Source organism: Leptinotarsa decemlineata, unplaced genomic scaffold (assembly GCF_025532065.1).
Source record: "Leptinotarsa decemlineata unplaced genomic scaffold, Ldec_3_MD MMD2_tig00026354_RagTag_RagTag, whole genome shotgun sequence".
In the NCBI taxonomy this organism is placed as follows: Eukaryota; Metazoa; Arthropoda; class Insecta; order Coleoptera; family Chrysomelidae; genus Leptinotarsa; species Leptinotarsa decemlineata.
In genome coordinates, this window is record NW_027412702.1 from 18,508,744 (window position 1) to 18,534,240 (window position 25,497).

Here is a 25,497-nt window from a genome sequence, read left to right on the forward strand (position 1 = left end):
TAAGCCAGCGTACGGCAGTATGATATGGTAAATCATTTTCTCCAATCTGTTGAATAAACTCGCGGAATTGTCGGTGATTCAGCCCAGTGGATCTGATGAAGTTAACAACTGATATGACTGGTTTTAGAACTTCAGACATATCCAAACATTTTCCGGACAAGGACTGTTGATGAATGCTACAATGTAAGACTAATGGTTTTGAACCACCATCATTTTCTACAGCCTTCGACACAAGTGCATCCACTCCTTACCACTCCTTATTTTTACCATACACATTTTTGCCTCCATCAGTTGTTATAGATTTCAAATTTCTTCATCGAAGGTTCTTTTTATTAATGGCATTTTCAACTCCCTTAAAAATATCTGCCCCAGTTGTCGTGCCGTGAATACTATCAATATCAACAAGTTCTTCATACACTTCATAGCTTTTATCTACTCCGGGAATAAAAATCAACACCTGAGCAGCATCTGACACATCCGTTGACTCATCCAATGCTAGAAAAAACCACTCATGATATCCATTTTTGTCAGACAGTTGAGATGATATATTTTCTGCGATGTCTTGCACCCTCCGAGCCACGGTGTTTGCTGACAAACTGACACTTTTAAATAAATTTACCTTTTCGGGGCATATTTCTTCGGCTACCGCAATCAAGCATTCTTTTATCATTTCTCCATCGGTGAATGGTTTGCCACGTTTTCCGATTTCAAGAGCCACACGAAAGCTGGCGCGAGTTGCAGAATCTTGTTCAGTATTCGCTTTAGTAAACAAAGATTGCTGCGATTTGAGTCCACGTTTCAACGCTTCAAATTTTTCCTTCCGCAAACTTCCTGTATACTTGGAGTAACTTTGAAGATGTTTCGATTCATCGTGTCGTTTAATGTTATAGTCTTTGAGAACAGCTATGGTTTCATTACAAATTAAACATAGCGCCTTATTACTGGACTCAATCACAAAATACTGAAAGTTCCATTTTTCTTGGAACGTTCTGCATTCACTGTCGATTTTGCGCTTCTTTTCCGTACTAACAAATCACACATAAAAACAGTAAATCAAATCAAAATACTTTTATTGACGGGTGTTACTTTATTTCACAATAGAAAGTTTCGCTTCCTTCGCCTTTCCTACGCAGACTAACTCGCAGTTGCGCCGCTAGCCTTTTTATATGCAATTATTACTGCTATCTCGAGGTGATCGGAATACACTAGCTAGAACCAGAACTTTCTCGAACCAACGCGGTAATTCCAAATATTCAATTACGCCTAATGCCACCTAGCGGGTAGCTGAAAAAGATAGTACATAGTACCACTAATCGCCACTAGATGCCGTTAATTGTCACAATACTCAATAATAATTGTAATGCAAAAAAAGCGTAAGTTTGCTTAGGTCACGCACTTTGCGACTATCCTAGTCTAGAAATATAGTTAAGGGCAGAAATTGGCCCTTGGAACAAACTGAAAAAATCATTATGGCCCGAAGGCTTCAAAGTTTTGAGATCCCTGCCCTAGATCGTCTGCGCGCGGGTATATCATATTTCTCTGATAACATGAAGACCTTGAACTTTTGGGTTTCGAATGGTTCTGGATCCGTTAAAAAGTAGTTTTAGTTCCCTTCTCGGGAACGTCACGACCGTAAAAATGAAAGTTTAGAATCCATGAAAATTCATTCAAAAATAACAAAGGTTTATCACAACCTGATTCTTGCCTTGATCATGTGACCAAGAAGTTCACTATCGTCCGTCAGGGCAGTGCCTTACGAAACATGGTGACAATTTTATAATTCAATAATCTAATTAAGGAAAACAATGATAATAATTGCATACGATACTGCAGTCACAAATATTAAAATAATCGCTTACACAAATATGATAAAAGTCACTTTATCACTTGTCCCAAGGTGTGGAGAATTATTAACGGTTGCTAATGCCTACGTTCGCTCCGAATTCCAATAATCATGAAACTAAAAAAAAGAGGGGAATACTTACCGGAGAGTCCGTTGTTGGGCACCTCGGGCTGATCGGCGGACATGGCTGCGGCAGCGTGAGTGGCAGGGGCCGAGAGGAGCGCCGGAGCTGCCGACCCGACTTTTTGCTGCCTCGCTGCTCGTCTCGAGCTGCTGCCGCTGCCACTAGCGCCGCTTGAGCTCGCACACGAACCCGTTGTTGAGCTGTGCCCTGGAAATAAGAAACAACATTAAATCCAGATGTTAGGTTAGATCCAAAGTGAGTGGGTCTATTCGACCCTCCACCGCAACCCTTAAGGGTTGCGGTTCACACTCGACAAAATAAACCAAGTTTCTTAACGAAGCCGATAAGTTTGTATGATGGGTGGTCTTTCACGTCAGATGGTAGGAATACGGCTCTACCGAACTCTAAAAACCTGATTTGGTCCTCAGCGGGGCAGACACAAAGTATGTGCTCTGCTGTTTCATCATTTTCCAAACAGAGGCGACACACACTGTCTTCCGACAGTCCGAGTCTCTGCATATGGTAATTCAAATGATAATGACCTGTATGAAGGCCTGTTAGATATCGTACTTAGTTCATCTCTACTGTAGTCCTGGAAGATTCTGCCAGAAGTCCATAAATCTTCTTGCCATCCAGGTGTTCCATTTTTGTTTGGCAAAGCCTAAAACAATGCCAATGACAGGTTCTGGTCCGATGAAGCTGCTTGCAGCACCCTCCTTTGCAAGGGAGTCAGCAGCCAGGCCAGTATGGCCAGGAATCCAGACCAGAGACAATCTTTTAAGTCTTCCTATCAAGGAGAGTCGAAATCTTTAGTAAAAGGCGAAAGATTTATTCGCACTGAAGAAAAACCGGAGATGTTAGGTATCATCAAACAATATTAAAAAACAGTGCCTTCCGCTAATCTCCTTGATTGATATGATATTTTTACGAGTAAATTGACCTAAGTAAAAAGCCTGATTTTCAGATCAACAATACTTTTTTCAACATGAGCTAGAGGAATTCAACTTTTTTCGTTTTTGGGACCTGTTTTGGAAAACGCCCTGTTCCACAGCAACTATTCGCTTATAAATAGTATAAATTGGTTACCTGGACTAAAATTAGCCAAGAAACACAAACTTGAGACTTGTAAAACGAATAATAAAAAATCCTAACCAGAAAGTCCTAATTTTTCTCAAATTCGTCCAAAATCTTGGGGAAACAGTTTACAACATTATTTTGTTATTTTTATTTTCTTGAGATATAACAAACAAACAAGGAATGCAACAATAAGAGGTACACTCTGCGATACTCCTTTTGGAAAATACAAGTAAAAAAGCTAATACTTCCCAGTTTTTCATAAATTTAGAATTCGAACCCTTGACTTTCACTCTACATATTTGTGTCGAAAGAAATTTGACATCTGTTGAGGAAGTTCAAGAATAAAATGAATAAAAAGAGAAAACGAAGTAAAATTTGATTTTGTCAATTCTGAAGAGAACGACAGTTTTTGGATTCCGATGAGTTAAGTATCTATAAAATTCTTACCTTTTTTTCGCCAGCATTGAATTTGGTTTGTTACATTACGTTTCGCGACAGACCACTAGTTAAAATTTTTTTCATCAACCCAAAACATCAGGTTTCCAACTTCAAAATTGACAAAATTCAATACAATCTTTGAATCCCCATTTTATCCCTTGGGGGTGAAAATTCCTGATTTCCTTTCTTGATGCATATTTACGCTACACAAAGAACCTACCTGCATATTTCAAGATTCTAGGTTCAGTAGCTTCGCCTGTACGTTGATATCAAAGCAGGCAACAGCTAGTAATTTATATTTTTACTTTAAAAATACAGCAACTGAAAAAATATGACAACTGCACCATGTAATGAATAGCTTTGAAAATCGAATTATTCGCAAAACTAAGGCAACCGTTAACGACGTCTGCCCTCACGTCGCATTCTCGTTCTCGCCGATGGCGCTTCATTGCTTAGACCGCCCATCCACCAACGTAGTCTCACAGTAGACGCGACGCGTAATAGCTTACTGCGTTGCGTCAAGTTAATCTTATCAACTATTCGTCCAAATTACTTAGTGTAAAAGACAAAGTTTATCTATATTAATTACTTAAAACGACAATTCTATCAATTCTTATAAGAATTCCAAAATGTGCATTGCTAAAAAAGTATCAGTATTTTGCATACAGTGGCTATGCTGGACTTTTATTTAGAACTATGTATTTAAAGTAAACAATCTTACAGTACATTTTTTTCAAGTAACTCAACGGTATAGGTAGCGCATGCCAAGATAGCTCTCAGGGAGCAAGAATTTTTCCGACTCAACTAATACTTATCGTTATATCATGACGAAAATTACACAAAACTAGTGTCCGACCGAAAGTTCGGTTTCGGCCGGACACTGCCGAAACCTGCCGAAACTACGACCGAAACTGCATTCGGGAGTTCCCGCGCTGTGATCGGTCATGTTCGGCTCGTTAAATTTCATACAAGTGATATTAGGTAACAACTGAAATAAGTAATTTTAAGTTTAATATTTTTGAAAACCCATCAATAATATTCAAAAAAAGGATCTACACCTACTCTAAAAAACACCCCACCTATTTTAAATATTTTTAAGGTGCAATTATTATTTCTTCTTAAATAAGGGTTTTTTATGTTGATCATCAATAAGTACTAATGTCGAAGACTGCATAACTTTGTGATTTGGAGATAAAAAAATGAAGACTTACTGATTCAAATAACCTTTTTTTTATTTTACCCTCAAAACATAATCCTTGTAAGGAAGTTTCGGTTTCGGCCGAAACTGAGACCGTTGCCGAAATTCGTTTTCAGTTTCGGTCGTAAAAACCAGTTTCGAACGGACACTACACAAAATTGTAGCCTACATGTTATTCTGATGTATAAGCTGTATTTATGTAAAGTTTCATCTAAATCCGTTCAGTCGTTTAGGCGCGAAAGAGCCACAAAGTGAAAGCGCCACAAACATACATACATTTATCCATCCTCACAAACTTTCACATTTATAATATCAGTATAGATACGTTGACAAAAACTTTTGAATTTTCTACGTGACATGAAAATAAATCATAGACACTTAAAAATATTGCGAATATTCACATTATCATTATCATTCACGATTCAGGTGATTCATTCGGAGAATTATAACGTCATTCGACAAATCACAATTGAAATATTCAAACAAAGAAAATCTGCATGTTGTTATCTTTTCCAACCGAGCATTGGATTTAGTGCTACTAACACAAAAATAATTTGAGTTATATTACTGATATCATTGAATATAGAGGAACTAGTGACAAAACTTCTTATTTGATCTTTCAGTTTTCTACATGGGACAATTTTACCGAATGATCATCCTATCCAAGAATATTTCACAAATATTAAACAAAGTTACGATTGAAGCTGAAGTTGTGTCAATATTCACAACAATTATTCTTTGACATCATTTGTCATAATAACAACAACCTTATCATATCGAACACAAATTCTCGCAAGTTGATAATCATGTTTACTGAGTGAACAGCAAAACATTCATTACACCTACCTACATTCAAATTGAATCGACTGTAAACCCAATGGAAAGACATCGAAACTACCGAAAATGATCTTTCATAGTCACCGAATTGATCATTATCGACGGTCGAGACTTAAAATTAGTTCGGCAAAATGAACACGTCTATCACATCGCGTATTCACCTAACATCACATTATCACTAAGTTACGTTTTTATCTTGCAAATAGGAGTTTTTAAAACAATCTCTTTAACTCATTTGAACAGCGATAATGCAAATTGAATGAATATATAATGAAACAATATCAATTAGATAACAATGATTGGACGGCTCCGATGGACACAAATGATGAATTCATTCTTTCTGCTCCAGAATATTCATAATATATATTCAAGATAATGAAAACAAATAGTGTAATGTGTTGAGAGTAAACAAAGAACTGTGATAACAAATTATTGAGATATTAGGCATGTGCGATATTTAAATTGCCCTGTTTTTCCGATTTATTCGTACATGTAGTTAATAGCTATTCTATATTTCTGTTGCATTTTTCAAACAGTGTGAATGCCTCAGAAGAGAATGATTTCCAGCAGAGTTATGTTGAATTCATTACATTTATTTCTGGGGTTTGACCACAGGAGTTTATAACAAAAGCTCTCAGAGGTATTTAATGAACGTTTCAAGAAAAAACTTTATTGAGTTGTTGTTTTCTTCTCGCAAAAAGTAGAATACACAAATCTTTCTTTCAGATATAAACGGAATAGTTGATTAATTTGACATCGACGTTAAATTCTACCAGAAGTATGTTATTCTTTCTAGATATTCAAGGAAACTGGAAGAAATATTCCACACTGTCGAATTTTAAAGAAGTACTGATATGACGATATGATCATCTTCAATCTCACAATCTGTAGATAGGGTTTCGAGTGAGAACACGTTTTCAAATCCTTATTTCCAGGATGGATGTTTTTAAAAACAATTCACTCAAATTCATGCACTCTACCTATCCATTAAATGGCAGGAATTGTTACTATCTGGAACATTTGAACAGCACACTTTCTAAGATGAAGATACTGATGTTGAAAGAAAGACGACAACAAGGCCAACTAAATTACCTACAATATAAAGCTGATATTGATGATCCCCTATTGGAATTAGTTTTACATACCTTTTTCAACCTCATTCAAATTACTCTTAACAAAAATAATCTGTGGTCTAACATATAACAGAAATACTATTTTCTATTGAGTCTCACAGTAGTAAGAAGTAGTCTGACTCATTGATTCCGATACTGATATCCTTAGCATGAACAGAATAGGACAGACAATTCTGTAAATTTAGCTTATGTGAGAAAGTAAACCATAGGAGGTTATGATTTCAAATTGTCCTTTTGTATAATTAATGCTCATTGGACAAACTTACGACATTGTCTTCAGTTGAATAGTAAACACAAAAATATATAAAAAACTGCATCAAGACACAACAAGCGAATGGCGACTGACATATCTTCAAACGTCTACCACACGTAATATTTAAAATATTGCCCACAGGTGTCGCCCCAGAATTATGAAATTCCAGGCCATTCCAGCATCAGCCATGTTTTTGTACTGTTTTGGTGAACAAACATGTTTAATATATCTAAGTCGAAATAGTGAACAATAAAAAATACTGAATCCAAAACATTCACTTCGAAAAACTTAGAAAACAGTGAAATACTGAATGACCTAGTCCTAGCTGAAAAAAAAAAAATGTATGTGATTATTACGTTACCTGCCTGATAAAGAACAGAATGTTTTGTTACGGAGTTTGTGAGAATGACACAAGTTATAGAATATACTATTTTATAAATTTAAGAAAAACTTTAAATTGCGAAAAAACTTGTTTCGAATATCGCGATAAACAATTGAATTTTCAACAAAAGTTGGAAACCGACACTTCATTTGTAGCAAGAAATAAAGGCGTTTATTATTATTATGTTCATAATAAAACATGTTCGAAATGCAGAAAATGTGAATTATGGGTGAAAAGGAAGATAGTTTATTTGAAACTAAGAATTTTGAGACATAACTAATTCTCATCAGTCCTCTCCTAATCACTAATCCCAATGAATTGAACTTAAGAAAACACAAACAGTTTACAATATTACCTACATAATGAATAAATAAAAAAAATTATTAAGGAATGCATAAATGGTGCATTGAACAAAGACGTTACTTAGGCAAACCTACAATATAACGTGACGTGATTATTATTGTAATACTTATACAAGAAAAATTAAGGTGAAATTATGCACACTCGATTAGCAAGTAGCAAGTAACAAAAATGATGACATTTACGCATTCCCAATTAGTCACAAAGAAAGCGCTCAAGATTTTACCAGAAAAAAAGAAATCTGTAATCTCGACTTTTGTATATCTGTTATTGCATATTTTTCAGCGAATATATAAACAAATCATTTGAGAAACGATGAAACTAAACAGAACACAGCCTATAATGAAATTTTTTCCCAACACCAAACCGTTATTTTAACACTTCGACACATGTTTCTATCACCAAGTGACCAGTGAAGATCAAACTAAAAATTTTCCTATTGAAGATGATCACTTGGTGATCGAAACACGTGTCGAGGTGCTACAATAACGGTTTGGTGTTGGGAAAAAACTCCATTAATAGTCATTACTACACCAAAGGTTCCAAACAGTGCATCACAAGTACAGCCTATAATGTTTAGAAATTTGAAAACTATTAGGTTAGATTACTCCTCATTTCTACTGACTGTTTTCTGAAATAGACCAATCAGCGAACATTTGCGCACTACAAGCTTACCAGTTAAAAATTTGGGAGAATTGAAGCGAGAAAGTTAAAAGTTGGCCAACTTCTACCTGTCAATTTTCACTCGATAATTGTTAATTTTTTTCCATAAACGTATCCATTGGAAAGTGAGAAGTTCACCTTATCGTCACTTCCTAATTGTTGCTTGCTAATCGAGTGTGCTTAAATTCACCTTAATTGAGAGGTGTTTTCGACAGATAATCCGCAAAAATCTGCCGAAAATGTTCATGTCAACACAAGTTTCGAAACAAGTATTTACTTACTTATTGACTATCTCGTTGTTTGTATTTTGTTCTTCTCTTGTGTACTTCTCCTTTGTATTTGGAAATTGCCGATACTTGATGAGAATAAATCCATATCGAAACTCACTGATAAAATTTATTTTGATTTTCACTATAAAAGGTTTACAAAACCGCCAAACGTGTTTCGCTATACAATAGCTTTCACAAATCTTGCTTGATTGTATAGAGAAACACGTGTCGCGGTTTACGAAACCGCGACACGGTACTTTAGCGAACTTTATAATCGTTCAGAATTATGTGTTTCGACTAAACTATGAACGAATATAACTCTATAGTTGATTTATTCTACTGATCGAGATGATATTGCTTTCCCAGCCATTATTAAAAAAAAAACAGTATGAAACTTTTAAGTCACTGCTCTTTCAACATATTGACGCTCATGCTTGTTACATGATGAAAAGGCTTATTGGGTAAAATACTGTTCATTGAAAGCATTAAAATTTGGTGAAAACTTCAAAACAAATATTTATTTTGAAGTATTTTTTTTCAAGTTGTCAAGAATCTACAGAAAAATATTTTTTCTGAACAACCTGAGTTGTTCTTTTCTTTTCACTTCTTTTGAAAAGGCAAAACCAAAATGGTTGAGTGTTCTGTTTTAGTCTGTTTTAATAATAGAGCAAACAAAAATGAAGGGTTTTTGGGAGAAATTTCATAGGTACCTAAGTTAATAAAATATTCATATGTTTATGTTCCAGGCCACGAAAAGTTAAAGAATAAATAGTGTGTACCATATTCCCTCCAAGTTATAAATTATTTTTAATATTTTATACAATTAACTTTTAAGTTATATTTAATAACTTACAAATGCACACAATAAAATGCTTCAATAATAAATGTAGTATTTGAATCAATGAAATATTCACTGGTAGACTATTATTTTCTGTTCTATGAACAGAGACAAAGGTCCAATTTGGAACTGGTCCTTTGTTTAATCTTATACATAGTAATCCCAGATAGAAACCAGGTAAAATTAGAAAATATAAGGGATAGCCATTAACATATGAATAAATACAATGAAATACATAAAACAATATGAAGCAAATTTGGGTGGGTATTAGGTATCTATATAGGTATAATGGGAGGAAAAGTTTAGTCCACATACCATGGATTTCAGTTTTATAGTCTATTTCAAAAATAAGGTAGAGTACATTCTCAGAATATAAAGACCTCTTAGATGATAATCTATTGAAATATCTTCCAATGTATAAATTCATCCAAAATCACCTTAAATTGAATACAGGAAAATTGTGAGCCATTTGGAATTGATGGATACTTTTAGTGGAAATTGTATACCTTTTCGACAAATATCTATATTAAATTGTTATCTGCCATACAATGAATAAATAAAACTACAAATAACATTGAATGTAATTTAGAATAAAAAAATTGCCAAATTTTGCAAGTTATCATTTATATAGCAGAAATTGCAGTTAAAAGAGGTTGTTTTCCAACTTCAATTATGCTTTAATAAGGGTTGAGAACAAGGGTAATTTAATTTATTTCTCTGAAAGTGTTGTTGAAATTTGCGAATTATGTGAAAACACTCCTTTATTGTATATGTACAATAAACTCCTTTATTGTCAAATTATCTGTGAACGAGGTAACCAACTGCATATCCGAAATTTGCCCAATTCCTCGTATAGGCAGATGGGGCGACGACAAACCTGTTGTTTGTTGTATGCTTCAGCTTAGTCCGAGGAATGATACTCTGACGGAATTCGATTTTCAATTATCGGAAATCATTGACTTTATGTTGATGATATACACTACCTTGCACTGACGAGTGGCCAAACAGCCCGAAACCGGTCTGCAAGTGTGTTCCAATAATTGAAAATCTATTGCAGCAGTTGTATCGCCAACAGCATATGCAGGAATAACTTCTGTGAAGAATCCTGCACTGACACCTGTCGGATATAATCCAACGCCCTTCGTGGTATTAGCCAGGGGAGTAGTTGTTTTCTGATAGGTGTCATTCCATTAACCTACTGTGTAGGGAGATGAGACTGGCCTGAACGAATTGTTCTTAGATAATTTTATTTACAGCCAGTCTTCAAGTATGCCCACTGACTATATGTGAAAGTCTCCTTTATTGTATATATACAATTAACTCCTTTATTGTATTCCTTTGAAAATGTCCTTATAGTTACAAATACAAGTGGTATAAAAACAAAGCAAATTTTATTTCTCATTCTTCAAAAATTCAAATAGTGTAATATTGGATAAATCAAACTGAAATGATTTAAAGATATTTTAGGGACAAAAAAGACCTCATTTTATATAAAACGTCAATGATGGGAGAATTTCTCTTTCAAGGATTTTGAATATGTGTTGTGCATGTTAAGGTTTGATCGATGTATTCTTTCAGGAATTTCAAATTTTTCATACTTCAGATTCTACAATTACTTAAAATAAGAGGAGTCATATTATTAGATGTTATCTTTTTAGACATAGATTTTTGAGAACTTGGTGTTAATTTAAGAACTTTTAGTTCAAATAATGAATTTGTATATACGTGGAAAATGGTATGCCCTAAAATAGATCCTTGCGGCCCACCACATAAAATATTCCTTGGTCCAAATTTAGAATTTCCCATATAACTGTTTTCATCCAGTTGGTCATTTTAAATATTTGACAATTTTAAAAATCTGGGATGATTTCAGATTCAAATGATAAGTTCATCAAAATACAGAGTATGGGAACTAAATATGATTTAACCATTTTGACAATTTGAAAAGTCATTACTTCAAACCCAGAAGGAGCTTATTTGTTGTCAATTTCAGGGATTATTTCTTTAATTTCTTGAGTAGTTGAAGGTTTTTAAAACATTGAACTGAAAAAATTAATTTTATAATTCATTTCTGCTTCTTGAACTAGCAACTGGAATATTGGCTGCAATTAATAAAAAACATCATTTGTTGCAAACTTAATGCAGCACACTGAATATTTGGCAAGATCACTAGATCTTTTAAATCATTAATATAAATCAAGAACAGCAATGGACCAAATATTGAGCCTTGTGGTATGCCAAGAGTAATTTTATTACTCAAAAATATACTGTTGATTCCCAACGTAATATTTTTAGTTTTATCATTATAAACATGTTTGATCCACAATCAAATACTTGAGGTTATTGTATTAGTTTATTCGGCTTGTTCGAATTAGGTTAACTTTGTGCTTGGTACTTTTGTTAGCAAGAAAGACATACTGACAGTCCACAATAACATTGTTGGTTTCAAGATCTTTTGGAACCTGTACATACAATACATCCACTTTTCCAAAATTTTGGAGAAATCAGAAAGTAAAGATATTGGATGATAATTTGCTAATGATTTGGAATGAATCCTGTGCTCTTTAATATGTACTAAAGGCTTAGGTATCTCTCATTTTTTCAAAACCAATTCAACGATGTAATGAATGAATCATTAAACCAGAATATCTATAAACGTATACTTTCACAACACTGAATAATTATATTAATTAGGTTCAATGTTTCATATACATACTAATTATGCAGTTGGGACAACGGAAGATGACATGGCCATCAATAATGTACGTGGCACAAATACTTTTACTTAGCATCGTTTTCTTCTACAAGTGAAAAACGAAGACAAAACAGTCAAAGTTTATGTTTAATCAGCAAGGGCTCCTGTTTGAATAGCTCGCACTTGGTACATCGATGAGTTTTTGGCAATTTCTTAGCTTTTGTGATCAATTAAACACATATAATTATCGTTGACAGTTTACGTTACTTGTTCATGGAAAAGTTTCTACAGTTGACAATGATTATTGATTAAAAAAAAATGTTTGAAAGTGGTTGACAATGTTTTATGGTGAATTTTACTAGTTGGGATTTCCATTGTCTATTATGATATAATGTGATTTAAAATCTTTAAAGAAAAATGAAATTGAAAATTAAAATGAATAGCAAAAATTATATAAGGCAATCAAACGTGAAATGAAATTACAATAAAATAAAATTATGCTAAAAATTAAAATCTGAATAATTAAAAAATGAAATAAATAATTAAATTGGTTCGAAATCTATTTCAATTATTTATTTAATTTCTTATTTGTTCAATTTTTAATTTTTTGCTTATTTTCATTTGATTGTAATTTCATTTCATGTTTTATTTGCTTAATTTAATTGTTCTCTTTTGCTATTTATTTTAATTTTTGATTTCGTTTGGTATTTTAGAGATTTCAAATCATATTATACCACAACAGACGATGGAAGTCCGAACTAGTAAAATTAATTGAAAAAATCGTTATATTTTCACAACTAATAAAGTATGAGAATTTCATATTTCACAGGAAGTAAATTTTATGTCATTTACAGGCAAGCACATTTAAAGTAGATTACAATGTCAAATTATAATTAAAATAAAATCTGAAATACAAATTGCAACTAAGAATAGCTTAAAAGGGGTTAATTTACGTTTGAAAGGGGGTTAATTTAACATTCACTGCGAATGACGCCAATTGGCGGCATCTGGTCATTCTACTTTGTGCGAGTGACGCCTTATGACGCGCATGTGTTTCTCTCAATAAATGTGTTAGTATTCAGTCCGCACTGAACAGAGGTGGTTGTATTTCAATCCGCACATTTGAATAGTATTGTTCAAGAAGATTTCGGGGTGGTTTGTAATTTAGTGAATTTTAAAACTTTCTACAGCTTATTTAAATATGAGTGAAGTAGACAATAATCTGGCAGGTCCTTCAGGTGTTAAAAGACGTAAAGTGACAATAAGAGATCCAAATAAACTAACAGTTGATGAAATGTTACAGTTAGTGGACTGTTCAGATGACGAAGATGAAACTTTTGAGCTAAGTTCTGATGATGACCTTGAGTCAGAAAGTGAAGGGGAAAATTATGGTAATTTATTTCGTTTGTTTTTATTGTTTTGTTTACTGTATAAGGATATTTTCTGTTTGTCATAGATGATACGGCAGAAGAAACAATCGACCAAGAACACCAGGTTACATTCAATAGTGACAAAGAAAGTTGGCGAGATATTTGTTCCGGTATGAAACATTTTCCTTTTACTGCAACCAATCGAATGCTTGTTGATCTTCCGACAGAGGCGAAACCCTACGATTATTTTAGACTTTTTGTTGATAATGGGTTTCTTGAAAATATCATGACAGAAACGAATAAGTATGCAGAAAACTTGTTTTTGTCAAGGGGTGGTAATGAAAGATCAAGGATAACTGATTGGAAAGATCTAAAAGAAGAAGAGCTCCTGAAGTTTATTGGTTTGGTGTATCATATAGGCAATGTGAAACTGAACAAACGCCAAGACTATTGGAGGACCAGTCGGCTATTCAATTTGAAATGTTTTTCGGGTCACATGAACCGGGATAGATTTTTGGTGATACTCAGGAGTTTGCATTTTTCTACGAATCCGGATCCAAATCAACCTGAATCAAACGACTGTCTGTATAAAATTAGACCAATTATTAATTATTTCAATGGAAAAATGAAGGAACTATATTATCCCTGAAAAAACCTCTCTCTGGACGAATTTATGGTTTTGTGGCGAGGTAGACTATTGTTCCGGCAGTACATCACAAATAAGCGACATAAATATGGACTGAAATTGTATATGTTGACCAAAAAAGGCAAATGTAATATAATTTTGTTGAAAATGTTTTTTTACTTGTTGTATTTCTTCCCACTTGACCATTTTTACCCACTAACGCCACATGGCGTCATCCGCATATATCCTTGAAACTCTGGTACGGTGCGTAGGACGCCAATAGGCGTCCGAACCTGATTTTTGTATAAATGAATAATTACTGCTTTTCACACAAAAAAAAACATTAGAGTAGTATACAGCCCCAAACACCTTATTTAAGAAAATAAATATGCCCCGCACAGGAGTAGAGCCCTTAATTATTTTACGCAGCGAATGTGTTAAAGAATAAAACAACAAAAGACAATGAGCGTCAATAAAACATATACCTCATATACTACTTGGAACTATACATTAAAACATTAAAGCACAGTATTCCGTAATTGACCTTTAAAGTGATGCAAGGAGATGTTGAACTTCTCCAGATCAATGTTACTATTGGCTAATCGTAAGATTCTTGGAATCCAGCTACTGAATGTGCGGTTTAAACAATGGCTGTTGAATTGAGCAGTTTTGAACATGTAGAGAATTTAGAGAATTTCAAAAATAAAAGCAAATCTTCACTAGATTAGGTTTTTCAGAGCAGTAGCCACATTACGGCTATTCAATGCAGATGTACAAAATGATGAATTTAATAAAACATATTCAGAATCTATTTTCCAGTTCAATCCAATGAAAAAGTGTAAAACCTCACCTTTGCTGCTGCGAGTGCTTCGTCTCAGCACTGCTCCACTTCGAGTGAGGCGGGAGGGCTCTTGGGCGTCCCTGGTAGTAGGCTGGCTACTGCTCGCCCCCAGGGCTAAAAGTTCCCTTTTACCGCGTTCTGGTAAAGACTTTCTGGACAGATGCACACTCACGCTAGGCCCAGTCGAAGGTGCGGCACTGTGACCTACCGATGTTCTACTGTGGCTCCTCAGAGGGTATTTGTGTACCTGGAGTTGAAAAACAATTTCATTCATTTTCAATTTTTCAATCTACAATACTAAAAAAAAAATAGCAATATCAGTACAATTAGTGCCTAAAAGAAAATATTTTTACCAACTTCAGAAATTATAAAACAACAGTAGGTGAAACAAACGTCACATTACACAAATTATGAGACTCCAAATATACAAACTTTATTTAAATAAATTTATTCATCGTGAATGCTCCGTAAAAAAAAACATTTCAGCGATAAACTGGAGAATGAAGACTGACATGACGTACACAGTCACTTCGTATCAACAGCTTTTTCATAACATACATTCATTCATTTACAATTTTATCTTCAATGAACGTTATTCTCGAAAACTTGAAGATAAATCAAACAATGACTAACGGTAGATAATGAAAATATGTCTTACTGAAAGAATGTTCTGTACATTTTGTTAATTATTTCACAGAATAATCCCATTTTCGGGTAGTAATATAATGAAGTATTAGCATATTATTCGAGTGAGAAAGTATAAAGTACCTACACCTCAATTTAATAAAAAAAAACACACTATGTAAATTTTGAATCGGTGGTGGAATATGGTAATAGGGTAACTAGCAGTTATTTAAAAAAAAACTCATTATTCAAAAACAGGATTAATACAAAAATGTTCGAAACGTCATACTCAACCACATATAGAGTGTTTCACTAAGTGTTCACGATCACTCTCATGATTGCAGTTTTTTTTGTTCCACTCGCTCACTTTCCCGTTCCACTCAAGTGGAATGGATTATGGATCTCTTTGGGCATTCATTTATTTATTCAATAACGGGTAACACCCAATTAAGTTTAAGAGATTTCACAATAAATTATATGAATACAACATATAATTACATCTAACTTACTTGCTAAAAGTAAAACTAATTTATTAATGAAGAATAACAGTGAGAAAACAAATTTACTGAATTGAAATATTAATTAAATAAATGAATGATTAAGATATGGAAAATTCAATAATTGAGGATGTTTATGTTTATATTTATTACCATTTATAATTTATTTCGGAGCGAGCGTAATGCAAACTTAAATTTTGTTTCGTTCAATGAAAAGAAGTCCAGATCGACTTTATTACCACCAATAGCAACTCTAGACAGGGGAGAATGTTTACCATAGTTACAACGATGAAAATCTATTGCAAATGTTTCTGTATTCCTTGTACTTCTAGAAGGAACATGTAAGCCAATTTGTGCTAGCAATGCAGGCCAGTAAATGAGAGAATTTAATAATTGGAATAAGAGTTTTGAGTCAGTTTCCACTCTACAACTACTTAGCTTCATTATATTGGACTGACAATATTGGCCTCAAGCTATACAATACTCTGCCACTAGACTTTCGCAATTTGTCATTCAATAGATTTAAGTACTCTCTGAAGTTTTTTTTAACTGAAAATCCTCTGTATGATATCAATGAATTTTATGGAAGTGTCCAATTGAATAGAGATGCCTTAAATGTGGACACCTAAATAATAGATGTGTTCCCAGTTGACTAATATGTATGTGTATTGTAATTTAAATCAAATGTTTGTACTGAACTTCTTAACGATCTTGATATTCTTGATGATCTCAATATAATTTTTTTCAACCTTATGATTACCATCTAATTCTCAAATTCAATCATGTAATGTAATTTGTTTTAATGAGTATGTCTTCGTATTTTTTTTTTCTCAATTCATGACCACCATTGATTGTGGAATCTTAAGATGTATATAGCCTGATTTTGATTGCGTCATTTGTTTTGACATGTCTATAAACCTTGTGTTTGTCAAGACGAATAAAGATATTATTATTATTATCTGCAACCCTACGAATATCATCTAATGAATGGTCCTTCAAGGGCATTTTTAACTTGAACGCCAAAAATTCAAGAAATTTGTTTTGTACCCCTTCAATGTTTAGTGCAGGACTTTCATAGGTGGGTAACCAAATGGAACTGCAATAATCTAAGACTGATCATGTAAACATTACAAATGACGAGGTTGAAAAAATAAAGTGAAAGTTTCAAGGAGGTTACATAACCCTTAACAATAAGTTTCAATATTATTTATATTAAAACAGAAGTATAATTCAAATTTTTATATACAATTTCAACGAAGCTATTGAATGAATTTCAAGTTTTTATGTAATCAACATGTCTTTTACAGCAATTGGATATTTGTTGATGCGTCGCAATAGTGCTTCAGAAACTAGTTCATGTAGTTCAGATGAAAAGTGAAATGCAACTTTACAAGAGTATAATACGGAAAACCAAAAACTTATTTGATAATTCAAAGATGGGGGTGGCCCAAGTCAGATGACACCCTGTATAGAACATTCATGGATATATTCTGAGAGCCCACATCAAGTGCCAATAGCAAAATGTGGACAGATTTTCAATATGTGTGCAAATAAAGATGTTGGCAAAAAATAATTTGAGATTTTTTTTTGTATATCTCCAGAACCAAAAGAGCTATATTCGATTTCTTTACATCATTGAATAGGTCTCTAAAATACACAACTTTGCCACAATTTAACCGACACTCTATCTCTTATCGTTTACGGGATCCCCATGTTCAGAAACGATTTTGAATAGCCCTGTATACGGTTTCGTTAAATCCATACAGAATATTAATACTTCAAAATGGTGTACAAGTGAACTCAACTTACTTGTGAAAATGCTGAACTGGAGCTCGATGTACTTGCTTCCGGATTGTCGTCCTCGTTAGAAAGATGATTGTTTTTCGAATTGAAACCCGAGCTGCTTCTCTTTCTGTGACTCCTATGACTTCTCTCTGTCTTTTCTGTCGGGTTTGTTTCGATTTTTATATTGTTCAAACTGTTACTTTTGCCAACCTTCGAATTTTTTTCGTCTTCTCTGGTCTCTTTAGAGTTGCTTCTTTTTCTGTTTTTTCTACTACTTCTCCTCGATTCAACTGAAAGGTTACTCGAGCCAGAGGGTTCTGAGTTGTTAAGTCTAAAATAAATGTCTACGGGGTCTTGTTTATGGTTATTAAGGTCTAAACTATGTCTAGAATTTCTTTTTGCTTTCTGTTCAAATTCTGGCACAGCTGCTTGGTCACGGTCAGATTTGGAGTGTTTCTTCGACTTAGAATTTGGTATTTGAGAGTTCCTGTCTTTGTTACTTGTTGAGGATGTTGATGGAACTTCTTGGGATCTTGATCGTTGGTGTGTTGAAGGTTTAGACGTATCGGATTTCTTCTCTTGGGATTGTCCAGATTTTCCACTTTTGCTCTGAAACGATGTGAAATGATGGATAGTTTTCACTGACAAACCATATGGAAATATTTAGGCAATTTTTTCATAGATGATTTGGAAAATATAATAGAACAATATTCAATCCACATTTAATAATTGAATTGGAGTAAATAATTGATATAAGCCAGACTTTCTATGCAACTGCCTTCGGAATGAAGAAAAAAAGTGTGGTTGAAATTAAGATCCCATTAAGTGAAAATACCTTGAGTTTTGTGAAACAGTTGACAACTAATGGAATTGGAAAATTGAAAAAAAGTTTCAGACAATCCAGAGAAAATTCTTCAACGATTCTTAAACTCAATTTCTCTTCATTCTTTTCTGATTAAGTAGTACTTTGCCAAAAATCTTCAATTTCTCTCAAAATCTCTATTATTGAATTTAAAGAATTTTGGGCCAGTTCTCAAAAACCCAATCTAATATATAAAATACATGTTTGTTGGTTGGTTGGTAAGTGATAAACTTCTACATTGCTCAACCGATTGTGATGGAACTTGAAATGTATAAGTAATTTTTCATAGAGAAGATTTTTAGGAAATCAATTTTTCTGTAACTCGCCACTAGATGGCGCGGTAGAACAATTTTTTAAAAGCACTGTTCTATAACCCTGCGCACGCCTAAGTTCGTTGATTCTGATTCTGTCAAAACATTGGAACAGCAGCGATACAGCAACATAGTACTAGTTTAGTCCCGATCTATATTTAATAATGATGATAATATTTATTGATTTTCCAGTGTACTGACTGTAACATATAAACTTATGGACAAAATTGTAACAAATAGAATGACTTTCTTTCTAGAAAAATGTATGATGATCAACATGGTTCCAGAAAATCTCAATCAGATGATACATCTACAGCCAGTAAATTCAAGTCTATCTAGACTGACATCGATAACACTGAAGATGAAGTATCAATTTTACTCAACCTGCAAAACCATTTGATTTTGTGAGTTGTTATATAATCAGTTGAAATATGTTTTTTATTTTATGCATAATATAATTTAGCAATATATACACGAAGTTACAGTACATTTGACCTAAGGTCAATGATCGAGAATAATAACTTTGTTATTGTTTGTTATGTGAAGGCGCGTTATGTGAAGGAGGCGTCAATAAGTTGAATTTTTAAAATTAATTTCTGCAGCTTATTGATTTGGGAATACGAACAATGGATGGAACAACTCTTTTTTGGGCTTTGAGGACATCGTCAAATGAAGAGGGAGTTCCCCAGAAACAAATTCCATATTGTAGTCTGGACTCTACAAACGAGAATTTGGTTTTCACTGAGGACAAGCCTCTGGTTTCAAATGTGTGCCTCAGAGTTCAGTCCTGGTACCATCAGAGCAAAGGGAGTTTTGAAATTGAGTTATCTTCAATGTATACTCCAAAAAACTTAATCACTTGTTTTTTCAGTACATTTATCTAAAAACCCAGTCTCGATACTTGGATTAGTTGTTGTTTATTATAAACATTTGTGTCATTACTTTCTTCTGGATAAAGTCATGAGAAGTTCAGCTTACATGTCCTGTTGTATGACACAAAATACAGAGACGACTGCAAAAGACTCCTTTAAAGCTCTGCAAATACTTATGGTTCCTAGGCTTACATTTTCCAGTGTCTTATTCATATGAAAAACAACTTGCATAATAACACAAGTCACTCTAATGTATATAATCACCACACCAGAGAATCCAAAAACATACCTTAATTATCACAGTCATAATGGAATCAACTGCTATGCTCCAAAATTATTTAATGCTCAAGGCTCCAGTTAAGCAACTGTTACTTGCCTTTTATGATTTAACTGAATTTTTAAATCCTGATTTCAAAAATATCTGTGAACTGTAACATGCAAGCCATGTTTATTATTGTTCTTATGTATTTTGTATTACTTATAGATATATTACCATTTTTTAATGTCTCTGTTCCCTCCCGACTTGTGTTAACATTTGAAATGTTATCACATGAATAAATAGTTATAATTATTATTGCAAAGGACATACGATATATGGATATATATTTGGTAGGTTTGAGAATAGGTTGTAATCTATTTTTCATACCCCTAAGTGATAAGGGTGCTCCACCCCAAACATTTTTTGAACATTTCTTGAACAAAATTTTTCACTTTTATTTTTTTATGATGTGGCATTAAAAAAATACATATATCCTTCAATTTTTACTCTTCTATCCCCAACCCTAATTTTTTAATAGCCATTTTAGTAAGTCAATCATTTTTCACTTCTCACTTAGTGAACAGCACGAAGCTGGTCTCTCTCACACAATGTAAATTATCCAACAGAGCTTTTGAACTTATTGGATTTGCCAGGCGTGCCACCGCATAATTTACAAATGGAGGTTGGAATGCTCCGTGATTTGAATATATCACGGCTGTGCAACCGCACGCGAATATTTATTAAAAAATTAGTTGTCAAAGCTAGCATTTCGAATGGCTGGTTCTGAGGTGAAAATATATCAATACCACGAATCCCTATCATACTTAAAGATGTGTCAATTTATTTTAAAAGTTTTCAATTTCCAAACAACGTCTGTTTGTGGCTTGGATTTGAGTGCACCATGTTTTTCACACATACAATTGTACGTGGTATGCTCTCGAGTAGGCAAACCATCCAGTTTGTTTGTGTTAGCTAAACATGGACTAACGAAAAATATTGTACACACTTTAGCATTGAAATATTAATATTATTTGTAAGTGTTATTGTTTTGAGAAAAAATATATGTGGCAAAACGTTTGCAGAGTCAGTTATCAATATAAAACAAGTCAGAGTGAAACAAAATGCACAACCTATGAAAACAAGGCAGAATAGTAGTTATTTTCTGAACTTACTTTGTGCGAATTCCTGGACGAATTATGCTGGGATTTTTTATCGGGACTGCTGTCTTCCTGAGAGGAGGTTCGAAGACGCTTGGCCTCTGCACGCGGCTGCGTCGGCAGCACACGCTTGCGGCGGCTAGTGCTGGCGGCAGCGAGTGTGTTAGCTGGATCTGCCATAGACGAAGCGTTCTAAGCTCCTCCACTTACTAGTGACACTCATTCCCTTATTATTCAACTTGCCTTCGGATTTTTATGCTTTGCTGTAAAAAGTCATAATTCAATTGACAATCTATTACTTTTGTTGACAAGTTACACAATAACTTATAGGGTGATTTAAATGTTTCTCAAAGATGAATTAACAATGATCAGGTCAGTTCCACCTTACCTATTCGAGATTTGAGAACTCTCATTCTTGTGTAACATATTTCAACAACAAAGTTACAGATTTTTTTGAAAGAAGCTTTGCATTATGGGGAAAATTTTTAAAAATACAAAAATTTTGAACACTTCATAACTGCAAAATGATTACTATTATGACTGAAGTACTTGACAGAAAACTTGTCACTCAATATCTACAAGGTTTTACAGATTATATTCTCTTTTAAAGTGACTGTTTTCTCTTTATATTCAACAATACTGTATTGCATGTTTGAGATCTGAACTGTTTTTCAAATTCATGACTGTTGGATTGAAACTTGCACCAAAGAGAGTGAAGTGAATGACTTCATAGCAGCTGAAATGCTTTGCATTTGATCAAATGATAGCTACAAGTGATTTGAGGTTTTATAGTTTGAAATTTTATTTATGCATTTCAGAGAACTCAGTTATCAGAATTAGACATAATGTAAAAAATTCTATTCTCTTCAAAAAGTCAATTGGTTACATCATAATTAGATAATGGTGCCAAGTCTGTTGGCTGAACATAAAACATTTTAATGTGTGTAGGCGGTTTTCATAAATTCCTCTTAAACGGATGTTTCTCTCAAAGGACTAATGTGACTTTTGAACAACTAATTGAAACTTAGTCAAAAACAAAATTCAGTATTTTTGAGGTAGTGACAGTTATTTAAAGTAGATACATACAATATCTGATGATCATCACCACACAACATTAATATAAATGTTGAAGACAAAGGATGGTAATGTGATTTGCTATCATTATGAATAGGGATAGGAGCAGTATATGTATTAGTGAATTTACTAACTCTAGTAATTTTATCATAGTCGTTATGAAAAGTAGTGATTTTTTTATATATCTTCAACATACACCACTACAAAAATGTTTTCACATTCTTTATGAGACCAAAATCTGACTAAATAATAATTCTTTGAATTGAGGAAATTTGTTGCTTGAAATGGTTTTCTCATTTAGACAGTTAGTAGTAATCCATTTTTATTATTCTGAGGTAATTTTCTGTCTATATTCGAATTTTCAAGGGCCTTTTTTTAAAAAATAATATAGATTACAGTATGAAAATGTAGAAATGCAAATACTTAATAAGATATTGGTTTGTAATCATTCAGTTATGTTTTAAGTAGCAATAGCTATGCAATTATTTCAATTTCCTTTGTGACTAGGAACAATGAAAGAATTAACAAATCAACTACATAAAAAAGAAAATATAAAGATAAATCCTACCTATTGAATTTTGATGTTAATAATGAAGAACGCTGATTATTTTATATAACATGGCTGATTATGAATATTATGTTCACTGAGATGTGTGCTATTATATGCTATACGATTTTTGTCGTTTTTTTTCTTTTTTAGAGGATATATCACGCGCAAGGAGCAATCTTGCGATTGTTTCTTCAGTGACGCCTGTTTTTTGTTTATTTATTCAGCTCTCAAGCAATACTCAAATAAACATTTTGTTTTCAAGATTGTAATTTTTGATAAATAAACATTATTATTATCCAACTGAGGTTTGCGCTGCTCAGTCCCTATCCCCCGAAGCCCCGATACTTTCGGGAGGGCACGCCAGCATTATCAACCAATGACCACCCCCCACACCGTGGGGTAAGTGATCATTTTGGCCCGAGAATCATGTGCCCTGAGCAAACACAGTGAGCCAAGAATGACAGCCTTGTGCATCTGTGCGGCTGAGATTTCGCCTTAGTGCGGCAAGCCGGTATGATTTTAAGATTCGAGAGTAGAAAGGGCATCATTCCTCCAAGTACTCCAATAATCAGAACAACCATCTTGACAGAGTGGTCTGGATACAGTCTGCGGAGTTCGAAGAGAAAATCTCGATATTTTATCCGTTTTTCCTTATCTTTTCTGACAATATTCGTCTCGCCGGGAGCTGAAAACTCCACGACAAATATCGTTTTGCTCTGGTGATCGAGAAGGACTACATTAGGCTTATTAGCTTGTATGAGTGTGAGGGTGGGGAACGAATAGTTCCAATAAATTCGACACTTCTCGTTCCCCGCAACGGATTTAATATCCTCCGGAGCGTAGGGCAACACTGGTGTCTTGTCAATACCGTAAGAGTGCCGTAGATGGTAATATAGCACTCGTAGGTCGATGGATATAGACCGTGACCGCATATGATGGATATGCTGATAGCAAGTGCATTAGGGTCTCGGGCGTCTCGCCGCAGGCCCTGCACCTTGTGTCAGGAACCTCTATACCCATCACGAGACTGCGGTAGACTAAAGTGTTGGAGACACCATCCTGGCAAGCCATGATGAACCCCTCAGTTTCTGACTTCAGCCCACTCGACCTGAGGAAGGCAAAAGTCATACATTTTGATAAGCTAAGGTCTTCGATGTTATTGAAGAAGACCCCATGCATTGGCTTATCCTTGTGTTTCCACAGAAGTGAGTTGATCTCTGCGGCTTTTATGTGAGCTTTTTGCTGAACGGGTTTCAACTCGGTGACGGAGTTATGGTCACCTCGTTCAGTGTCGAAATCTATACCGAGTTCATCAGCTACTCGGGCAGCTGCCCTAAAGAGAAATGCTCCAATTCCTGCTCTATCATGGTCACGGACCATGCAGAGAAGGGGATCCGAACTCCTGTCGACTTTACAGGCTATATCCAGTACCATTCTGTCATGTAGACACTCCAAACTCAAAAGTGCACGGCCTCCCTGTTGTCGGGGGAAGTACAACCGTGTAACGGACGATTTGGGATGCAAACTACTATAGAGATGCATTATTTTTTGGGTCTTTACGTCGAATTGATACAGCTCCTCCCGAATCCACTTCACTTCTTCAAACGAGTAGAGTAAAATTGGAACGGCAAGCATATTAGTTGCAGTAACTTTATTCTTTCCCGACAGTTCCAATGACCAGATCTGTCGAAAATCGTGCTGATACTTGCAGCGGAAAGAGTTTTTCACTGCTGTTACCTCTTGTCAGTGGCGTTGTTACACTCCGAGGTGAATATACGTCTCTCCGGCATCCAGATGGTGTAGGATGCTTCCATCTACGAGCTGCACATCCTCTCCGCATCGTCATCTTTTGAGATGGACCATTGCACATTTCTCTATCCCGAATTTCATACCGATAGCATGCGTGTACTCTTTCACCACCCTCAAGGACTGATGGAGATCCTTCTCTCCAGAGGCATAAAGTTTAAGATCATCCATATAGAACAAATGGGTGACCTTGTGCCTCCGGTTTTCGGGAGTGCCACAGTTATACCCTCGAGTATTTCTGAGCGCAACGGATAACAGCATTGGCTCCACAATTACCAAAGTCATTACACCGCTTATGCTGAATATTTTTCACCGATTGTTTCAGCACTAAATGTCACAGAACTGCAGGATAATTGTGTGAATGATCATAACTGATTTTTCAATAAAAACAAAATGGAGGTGTTCAGATACATCATCGTTGAACTGAATTGACAAATTTCAAATTATTAAATATGAAATTTCGCTGAAAAATACACAGTATATACTATGCACAGGTAATGCTGGTAATACTACTCATAATTTATCATCATATGCGATGGCAAAACGAAGAAAAATGAAATTATAAGCTGGCTATTGGATAATAGAAGTACATTATTATATGTAAATATTGTAATAATGCTATTGACATTAAACAAACATCACTTATTAGAACTGATATTTACTGAGTTATGTGTTGGTGAGGTTTGGTGTATGGGAAAACAACAAGTGTTACCACCCCTAAAAATATCACCTTACCAATGAGAACATAATGAAA

At 34.3% G+C, this 25,497-nt stretch overlaps 1 protein-coding gene across 8 annotated transcripts in view; it reads right to left on the reverse strand.

Moving 5' to 3' along the window:
* The window catches only part of ctrip (E3 ubiquitin-protein ligase ctrip), a 75,201-nt gene that overhangs the window by 44,996 nt on the left and 4,708 nt on the right, over window positions 1–25,497 (reverse strand). For 5 of the 8 annotated variants that reach the window (XM_074184155.1, XM_074184158.1, XM_074184157.1 and 2 more), the window contains exons 2-5: window positions 21,329–21,576; window positions 17,877–18,461; window positions 14,956–15,193; window positions 1,986–2,174 (exon numbers count right to left, since the gene is read on the reverse strand). In XM_074184155.1, the coding sequence (XP_074040256.1) occupies window positions 1,986–2,174; window positions 14,956–15,193; window positions 17,877–18,461; window positions 21,329–21,493 (1,177 nt within the window). In that variant the 5' untranslated portion in view covers window positions 21,494–21,576. Of the gene's footprint in view, window positions 1–1,985; window positions 2,175–5,526; window positions 5,744–14,955; window positions 15,194–17,876; window positions 18,462–21,328; window positions 21,577–25,497 lie in introns of those variants that run through there. The other 3 variants (XM_074184159.1, XM_074184160.1, XM_074184161.1) reach the window with 3 other exon arrangements.